Raw genomic sequence first — 9,920 nt, 5'->3', positions numbered from 1 at the left:
TTCCGATCTCAGCTCAGCCATCTCCTACCCATGCCTCAGGTATTGGGTAGGAGGTTAGAGCAGAGGTTGGCTAATTTATCCATAAAAGATTAGATAGTAAATATTTTAGGTTTTGTGGGATGTGGACAGTCCCTATCATATATTTTTCTTTTTAAAAAATTACAGTCCATGAAAATGCAAAAGTCCTTCACAGACTGTACAAAAACAGGGCATGGACTAGATCAGATGTACTAGCCATGGTTTACTGAGTCCTGGTTTAGACTTCACTCCCATCACAAAGTTTTCCAAGGATATCGGCCCCCTCAGTGATTTAGGTTCCCCTAAATATGTCCCTCCAACACTCTGCACTTGTTCTACTGTGACAGAATGATTAGATATTCACCAGATCCATGCTCTTCTCTTCTTCTTGGGTTTCCAGTCTCTCTACTATTGAGTCTGACCTAGTGACTGAGTTTCAGACCGTGAAATATGAGAAGTAATATATGTCATTCCCAGGACTGACTTGTAACACTTCTTCACAGGTACTGTCCTATGTTTACTCATTCTGGATGACCCTCTCAGGATGACCTTGGAAGCCACATGATGGCAGAGTTACTCTCAGCCTGGATCCCAGAATGACTACATGGAGCAAACCTCACTCCTACTCCTTCACCTACACACACACCACAACCTGGAATATGCTGAAGATGTCAAGACAAAAACTTTCCCACTGTGTTGAGTTATGACATATGTGGGGCTACTTGTTACAGCTGCCTTGCCTGCACTAACTAATACACTCTCACAGCACTTAATCATACTGTATGTGAGTACTTATTTAATATCTGTCTCCTTGGCAGGCTATATAAGGATAGGAATCTTATCACTCAATTCCTACACTGTTTCAGGCATCTAGCATGGGAATAGTACACTCCCAGTAAATAGTTATTGCCTAAGTGAGTATCTTGGATCTCATTTACTGGGAGAGTCCTTGTTTTTTTGTGTGTAGGAGGGGCAAGTATTGAAGGGCCAGGAGCCCAGGAAGAGCACTCACCTTCTTTGCTCACACCCAGGCAGCCTTTTAGCTCAGGTAATGAGATGACCTTGTCCTTGTTCAGGTCGCAGTAGTCGGTAAAACGCCGGGCACATTTCTTGGGCTTGGCTTTCTTCTTCACATAGCGCTTGAAGGGCTTCATCTCACGCTTGTTGATGTCACTGCTACTGTTGCTGTCCAACTGGCTGAAGTACCAGTGCACCACACGTTCCTCCAGAGTGTGGCTGGGGTCTGGCTCTGAGAACCTGGCCCATGGACAGACACCCCACCCAGAGAACACCACTCAGGATCCTACTGGACCCATCAGGCCCACTGCAATTCCCTCCCAGGCAGTCAGATGCTGGAACTGCCAGTAGCCAGGTCCAAATATTCTTCTAAGTCACAGGTCTGCCTGAGCTGCTCTACCTATGGCAGCATCAAGACATCATCCTCTCCAACTTGAGTCTAAAGACTGGACCATTCTCTCCTCAGGGACTCCCAAGTGGGTGATCCTCCTTACATGAACCTGCCTCACTGTCTACCATAGCCACGAATGTCCTTGTACAGGATGGGGCTCAAGTAAACTGGCTGGGTTTAGTTCTCCTGAGTAAGCCACAGCTGGAAACCCAGCCTCATTGCTAGATGAGCTGCTCTTCACACATAAGCACATACACACAGACGGAAGTGGCTATGGAAAAAGGTGCTCTGGGTATCCAGCACCTGCCAATGCCAGGTCAGGCTTCGGGAGGGCATCTGGAGCAGGAGATGTATTCTTAATTTCAAGCTGCTCACTGTCTCTGTGAGACAGAGTTTAAAATGTGGAAATAGGCCATGACAAATGTTAAGTGTGACGTCCCCATGCTCCATCATGGCTCAGTACAAATCAAATGCAGGAGGAATTGCGAAAAGAAGGCAATTGAGACAAACAGAAACAAATTCTACCAGGGATAATTCTCTCCATCCTGAGGTTTCAATCAGGAGGCTGCAGGAGGCTGCAGGAGGCCCAGGAAACCACATGCTAGCCAGTACCCCCAGGTGGTCCTGCTGAGAAGCACTGGGCTGGAGTCATCAAGATTACCTCTTAGTGTCCAGATGCATAGCACTGACCACATCGGACACAGCCCACATATCTGTGGTGACCAAAAAGTTACAACTTCAGGTTGTATAAGTGTACGTGGTGACGGCCCATCCATTTTACTTATTTATGTCCCATCTTTTCCCAGAGAGGAGTCAGGTGATAACTAGTGTTTACCATTTCGAAAGCCAGCAATGCGTCTATTCCAGGAGAGGCTGACTGGGGTCTCTGACCAGAGGAACAGAGCATATGAGTCTCGTGGCTCCTGTTCCCAGCACTTGCACATCCTGGGATGAGTGTGGTCTAGGCTCTATGTTAAAATTCCTGAGCAACTTTCTCTCAGGGAGGGGAATAAGACTGAGGTTGTGAGTCCCACACAATCAAATACTTAGTGTCCAGGGCTCTAGGACAAAGGAAGTGACCTCTGTGGGTAAGAAGTGAGGGTAGAGGGGCTCAGTGCAACTCAGGGATCCTAAACCAGGGATTTAGGGCCTGTAGCACACTCTGAAGTGGCAACTGGTAAGAAAAACATTTAAGGTACTCCCAACACCACCCTCTCTTCTCCAGAGTTTACAGAGTTTTCCAGAAGGGAGGGCGCTATCTCTGACCCCTCCCCTGTGGATGAGCTGGCAAACTCCCTCCCCTTCTTTACTCCCACCTTTCAAATTACCTCAAAGTTCAGGTGAAAAAAGAACCTTCATTACAAAAAAAAAAAAAAAAAGTCAGCATTCCAGCTGTATGCCCACTCCTAATTAAGTGGGTATTTCAGTCTTGGGCAGGTTCCCCTGGGCATCCTGGATTGATTCCAAGAGGCTGCAATTAGTGAATCTGTGAGCAGGACCTTATCCTGACAGGGAGTACCTGGGGGAAGGGGGAAGGTGTAAGGGAGCCACTCGGAGCTGCCAGCTGCCTCGGATTCCTCGGGAATCTGCTTAGTCTGTTGTGGAAACCAAGCTTGGGAGGTCTTTAAGGCAGGGATGAAGCTATTCGCTGCAGAGCTTAGATGTCGGTGCTGCCAGTTTACTGGGTATTTTCTTGCAGCCTCCACTCTAGAGGCTGCCTTTGAAGAGCACACCAGATAGGCAGGTGGAAATTCTCTATTGGGGTGCTCATGGGACAGAAAAGGAAGCACACTGCCTGCCTCTGCCTTCCGCTAAGTATCAGGAAGACACTGGCTGTGGAGAGATGGGAATTTTGAGGAAGAATGTCCCATTACTTTGGCTAGAGGCTTTCTCAGGCTAGGCAATAAGGGACCCTGCTTGTCAGCTCCTCCTGCCAGGGAGCCATGAGAACCCACGGGGTGAAAGCAGCTCTTCCACTAACCTTTAGGCTTGGCATAGCGTAATGTCTACCTACAGGCTGGAATAATAAAGCCTCAGTCGCTGAGACGGGAAGGGATGAGGTCATCCCACCCAGAGGCCCTGCCAAGGAAGGCTCGCTCCCTCCAACATGTGTTCCTGGGGCTCTCGCCTGTCCAGTTGTGAGCAACCCCATTGATAGAGCTCCCCCCACCTTCCTTGGGGCTATTTTGCAGCAAGAAGCAGTTCTCCTTCCTGACTTTACAACCTTGAAGAGTTTCCTTCCATGCCAGAGTGATCATCATCAGGCTCCTGCTCCTTTTCCTCCCTTTATTCTAGCTCTCCCAACCTGCCTGTCGCCTATGTCAGGAGACCCATACTCCTTGGTTCCATTAGGACCTCACAGTGAGGAGCGGCCATGACTTCCAAATTCTGGTCTTTGTGCCCAGTCCCTGGCCCAGCTCCCAGGTGAGCTGCAGGGCTGGGATATACAGGGCACAAGTCCTCAGGAGAGGGCCTCCAAGGCCCCCCCAAAGCAGTGCTCCTGCACACTGCCCCAAAAGCAGTGAGCCTGATGGTTCTGCCACTATCCTTTCTTCCTCCCAGCTAGTGTGAGATCCTCTGCTTCTGAACTCCTTTAGCCTCCAGAACCCCACTCTACTTATGAAGGTGGGTAGCCCTAGGGTCATCCTTTGGCCCCAATACCCCAGCCAGACCAAACTGCAAGTGCATTCATAACATGAACTTCTTAGCTTCAGACCCATGGGAGATCATGAACTCATCTGAAAACCCCAATAAACTATAAGCCCTCTCTCTAGGAAAAATAAAAAAACAGCACACGTGCACAGAAGTCTGCAGCTTTCAGGGGATTAACTCTTTAAAGTCCATGAACTCAGGTAAAGAACTCTTGATTTAGAGGAATGAAGACTCCAGAAGAATTCTTTATTTTTTTTAACTTGCCAGAAGGTGCATACACTTGCCAGGGGGAAAGAGAGAGAGAAAGAGAGAGAGAGAGAGAGAAAGTGAGAAACATCCCCCACCCCACCATGGGGGATGGCCATGCTGCAATCCCTTCTCCATTTTCTTCTTTAGGGATTTTGGGCACACACACACATGTGACCAGCCTGTTTTTCAAGCCACTGGGTTCAGGACTAGAATTGCACCATATAGGATCCAGCTGCCTTAACTATCACACCATATGGCCCCCAGAAGAATTTTTAAGCATCATGCTTCTGGAAGAAAATGCAGGGACAAAAGACAGTAGCTGGGAGTGGTTTGGAGGTAGTTTCTATATTTCCAACAAAACAAAACAGAAAAAAGAAAACGCAAGGAATCTGTTTTAAAACTCTATAAATCAAGTTCCTGGTTGTGAAAGAGCATTAAGTTACAGACAAGATTGATAATGGGGTATCTATAGGCTTTGGTTAAGACTGAGACCTATCAGGCTCCTAGTATAGCCCAAGCTGTGGTGAGTATGTGTGAAAGAAGATACACAGGCTTCTGCTGACTAAAGAAAATCTGAGACTTTTTGCCCCAGGGGCAGAGCAGAAAGTCCTCTCGGAGTTATCAGCCAACTTTGCTAGAGTCCTCTCAATCATAATTAGACTCTATCATTTATACCCTGATCTCAGAGCCACACCCTGCTGACCCCTCTAGCTCTCGGAACTTTCGAGAAGTACCTTTAAGAAACACCTACATTGTGTACTTCAGCTCTGCATCAGAAGGCCAGTCACTCTCACATTTCTGGCAGCCTCCACTCTAGAGGCTGCCTTTGAAGAGCACACCAGATAGGCAGGTGGAAATTCTCTATTGGGGTGCTCATGGGACAGAAAAGGAAGCACACTGCCTGCCTCTGCCTTCCGCTAAGTATCAGGAAGACACTGGCTGTGGAGAGATGGGAATTTTGAGGAAGAATGTCCCATTACTTTGGCTAGAGGCTTTCTCAGGCTAGGCAATAAGGGACCCTGCTTGTCAGCTCCTCCTGCCAGGGAGCCATGAGAACCCACGGGGTGAAAGCAGCTCTTCCACTAACCTTTAGGCTTGGCATAGCGTAATGTCTACCTACAGGCTGGAATAATAAAGCCTCAGTCGCTGAGACGGGAAGGGATGAGGTCATCCCACCCAGAGGCCCTGCCAAGGAAGGCTCGCTCCCTCCAACATGTGTTCCTGGGGCTCTCGCCTGTCCAGTTGTGAGCAACCCCATTGATAGAGCTCCCCCCACCTTCCTTGGGGCTATTTTGCAGCAAGAAGCAGTTCTCCTTCCTGACTTTACAACCTTGAAGAGTTTCCTTCCATGCCAGAGTGATCATCATCAGGCTCCTGCTCCTTTTCCTCCCTTTATTCTAGCTCTCCCAACCTGCCTGTCGCCTATGTCAGGAGACCCATACTCCTTGGTTCCATTAGGACCTCACAGTGAGGAGCGGCCATGACTTCCAAATTCTGGTCTTTGTGCCCAGTCCCTGGCCCAGCTCCCAGGTGAGCTGCAGGGCTGGGATATACAGGGCACAAGTCCTCAGGAGAGGGCCTCCAAGGCCCCCCCAAAGCAGTGCTCCTGCACACTGCCCCAAAAGCAGTGAGCCTGATGGTTCTGCCACTATCCTTTCTTCCTCCCAGCTAGTGTGAGATCCTCTGCTTCTGAACTCCTTTAGCCTCCAGAACCCCACTCTACTTATGAAGGTGGGTAGCCCTAGGGTCATCCTTTGGCCCCAATACCCCAGCCAGACCAAACTGCAAGTGCATTCATAACATGAACTTCTTAGCTTCAGACCCATGGGAGATCATGAACTCATCTGAAAACCCCAATAAACTATAAGCCCTCTCTCTAGGAAAAATAAAAAAACAGCACACGTGCACAGAAGTCTGCAGCTTTCAGGGGATTAACTCTTTAAAGTCCATGAACTCAGGTAAAGAACTCTTGATTTAGAGGAATGAAGACTCCAGAAGAATTCTTTATTTTTTTTAACTTGCCAGAAGGTGCATACACTTGCCAGGGGGAAAGAGAGAGAGAAAGAGAGAGAGAGAGAGAGAAAGTGAGAAACATCCCCCACCCCACCATGGGGGATGGCCATGCTGCAATCCCTTCTCCATTTTCTTCTTTAGGGATTTTGGGCACACACACACATGTGACCAGCCTGTTTTTCAAGCCACTGGGTTCAGGACTAGAATTGCACCATATAGGATCCAGCTGCCTTAACTATCACACCATATGGCCCCCAGAAGAATTTTTAAGCATCATGCTTCTGGAAGAAAATGCAGGGACAAAAGACAGTAGCTGGGAGTGGTTTGGAGGTAGTTTCTATATTTCCAACAAAACAAAACAGAAAAAAGAAAACGCAAGGAATCTGTTTTAAAACTCTATAAATCAAGTTCCTGGTTGTGAAAGAGCATTAAGTTACAGACAAGATTGATAATGGGGTATCTATAGGCTTTGGTTAAGACTGAGACCTATCAGGCTCCTAGTATAGCCCAAGCTGTGGTGAGTATGTGTGAAAGAAGATACACAGGCTTCTGCTGACTAAAGAAAATCTGAGACTTTTTGCCCCAGGGGCAGAGCAGAAAGTCCTCTCGGAGTTATCAGCCAACTTTGCTAGAGTCCTCTCAATCATAATTAGACTCTATCATTTATACCCTGATCTCAGAGCCACACCCTGCTGACCCCTCTAGCTCTCGGAACTTTCGAGAAGTACCTTTAAGAAACACCTACATTGTGTACTTCAGCTCTGCATCAGAAGGCCAGTCACTCTCACACTTGCACACATGCACACCCCTGGAGATCAGGACTGCTGAGTTCAAAACATTCACCAGACAATGGCTGGGGAGCCTCAGTTAGGAAGTAATGGCTCCTGGCGATCGGCCGCAGCAGCCTTTGCTGATCTGCAGTGTGGACCTCTCTGTAGGGAAGTTCTGCTTCCACCGAAAGGGCTCACTGGGTAAGCAGAATATCTAAGTTTCCTTGGCTATGGTGTAGAAAGACACCAAATGGTACCCTATTTAGATTTTGGAAGACAGTGACTCTGTACAACACTGGTGTCTGCCCTGTCTCTGGGCAGTTCAGTGGCTATCCTGTTCATTCCCACCTCCAGGGATGAGGAAACCCAACTGAGCCAGGTCCCTCCCTGACCTGGCCCCACTGAGCCTTCTCCTAGTTTGAGGTGGCAGGGGCCGCCCTTCTTCTGCAGCACTTTCAGTTTTGCTTCTGCAGCTTCAGCCCTGCCAGGCCTTGGCTGCAATGCACAGCTGCAGAGCCAGACCCATTTACCACAAGGAAACCTGTTTGGCCAAGATCTCGGGCCCAGTTTTGCTGTCCTAAGCAATTTTAGAGAAGGTAAGGCGGGACGGCCTGGAGGCATCAGCCAAGCCAAGCAGCCCAACTGAGCCCTGTCTGGAGCTGGGTCCAGGCCCCTCCAGCTGTGCGGGTGGGGCTGGGAAATGCCAAGTCAGCCACATTCCAACCTCTTCCTCGCAAAGCCATCAATGGCAACCACACCAGGCAGGAAGGACGAAGCCACAGTACAGATGGTCTCTCCTTGGGGGACTATGTGAAGGGTCAGGAGGCTCACACAGTACATCTTCCTTCCCTCAAAGCTGCCTTTCCCTGGGGTGGAGTGGAGCAAGGAGAGAGTTCCCCTGTTCTGGAAGACTGACAGCTGGGATCTCCCAAATCTTCCTTTGGGACTGATCAGTGCTATGGGTGTCATGGGAGGGCTGATCTAAGAGGGAGCACTGCCTCCTGCAGCCCTGATTGAGAGAATCAATGGGATAATTTAACCACTCAACAAGCATTCATTGACAATAGCTATCACCTAATGCTCCTTCCCAGCCACCAGCCACAGGAGTTTCCAGACAACACCCCATTCTACTTTGTTTATATTTAAATTTGGGCAGCACTGCTTTTTGCCGCTAAATCAGGGTAGAAGGCCAGAAAAAGGAGTAGACACCACCCTCTATTCCATTCCCTGCATCCAGGGAATCTTGAAATCTTACTAGTTTAACTACAAAGCCTTCAGTAAATTACCCGTTTCCCACTGTTCATGCTCTCATCACCCCTTATGCTGACGATGGCTGCATCTTCCTGCCTGCTGTGAGGCTCCCACAGCAGCATCCACAGCACCATCAGAATGATTCTGCAAAAGAATCCTGTGGCTCCATGCTGCCCTCTGGTATGACTCAAGGCATCGTCAGGGCTCCCCCCAGCTCCTCAGCTCATCTCCTGTCTGCCCACAGCCTGACTCCCAAACTACGGCTTCGTAAGTTCCTTCCAAGTGCCCCACCTCATACATATGTGCTATCCATAAGGTCCCCTCTGCTGGGATGTCCTTACCCAGGTCTATCTAGGTCAGGGCATTTTCCCACTTGCCTGTGAAGATGTGGCTCACAGGTCACCTTCTCTGTAAGCCCGCCCTTGCACACGCCCCCTCCCCTGAGGCCCCACAGCCCTTGCTTGGCCTTTGTTTCCACACTGATTCAGTGGTACAGTCATGCTTATATGTCTCTCTTTCGGGCCAGGGACTGTGCCCTTTTCCTCAAATGCCCCAAGAACTCTGCAGGCAGTTGGAGGTCTGAGAGTTGATACAAAGCCCGAATCTCCAATCTTTTTTTTTTGTAGGGCAAAATCCTCCAACTTTTAATTTTTTTTTATTATAAATTTTTTTTTTCTCATCACAACACACATATGAATTTTCCATCCAAAATACACTGTGCATTGGCTCAATCAAGCACATCAACATATATGTTCTCAGCAAATGATTTCCCAATTTTTGTGTCCTGCATACCTTGCCTTTTGTTTTGCCATCCTAGGTTCCCCATCCCCACCCTCTGCCATGTCCCATCTTCCTCCTCCATTGTCCCTGACATTCATGATTGCCCTCAATGCCTTCCGCCCCCCCCATTCAATTGTTCTACCAATGAACTCAATTAGTCTAAGTATATCCACTAGCTAGCACAGCTGACATATCCTTACACATGTATCCAAATCTGATCCTAGGCATAAACCCCAGGGAGTAGAATGAACATATTATAAAGTAGACCCCAGTTGTGTCCATACAACTCTCTTCAGTCATCAAATGTGCATTTTTTTTTCTCCTGCTTATTACTTTTTTTATATTAAATTATATTGCCTAACACTCATTCCCTGAGTATCATCACAACACACCAAGTGTAGTTTCCCATCTAGGATAAACTACATAGTGTCTTAATCAAGCATGTCGTCACCAATACTGTTCCATTTCTACTTTCATACATATAAATATGTTTTTTATCCTATGTTTGACCCTCAGCCCTTTCCCCCTCTCCCAATTACTCTATCTCTGCTATAGACAGCTATCCTCCAGAGGGGTCATTGAAAATGCGATACCTGCGAGTAGAGGGAGAGGGGTCACGAGTCCAAAGTTTTTAACAATAGGGAAAATAGATTCCATTCAAGGTTGGATCAAGTGTGGGTCTCGTGCAGTTCCGCAACTGTAGGTGAGTCTCCATGGAATACAGTTTCAGGAAAGCAGTTCTGGTAAGCAGAGTTGACCATCAGTTGATGTGGCACAGC

At 48.1% G+C, this 9,920-nt stretch overlaps 1 protein-coding gene across 1 annotated transcript in view; it reads right to left on the bottom strand.

Moving 5' to 3' along the window:
* LOC102476890 (SPARC-related modular calcium-binding protein 1) overlaps positions 1-9,920 on the bottom strand; it is a gene marked incomplete at its 5' end in the record, with an annotated part of 79,205 nt that overhangs the window by 8,214 nt on the left and 61,071 nt on the right. The window contains one exon of the mRNA XM_006167968.1: positions 1,031-1,275. Within this exon, the coding sequence (XP_006168030.1) occupies positions 1,031-1,275 (245 nt within the window). The remainder of the gene's footprint in view (positions 1-1,030; positions 1,276-9,920) is intronic.

Source organism: Tupaia chinensis, unplaced genomic scaffold (assembly GCF_000334495.1).
Source record: "Tupaia chinensis unplaced genomic scaffold, TupChi_1.0 Scaffold145367_1, whole genome shotgun sequence".
NCBI classification, from domain to species: domain Eukaryota; kingdom Metazoa; phylum Chordata; class Mammalia; order Scandentia; family Tupaiidae; genus Tupaia; species Tupaia belangeri.
Note: the sequence above shows the minus strand (reverse complement) of the source record. Positions and strands in the feature narration are given on the sequence as shown.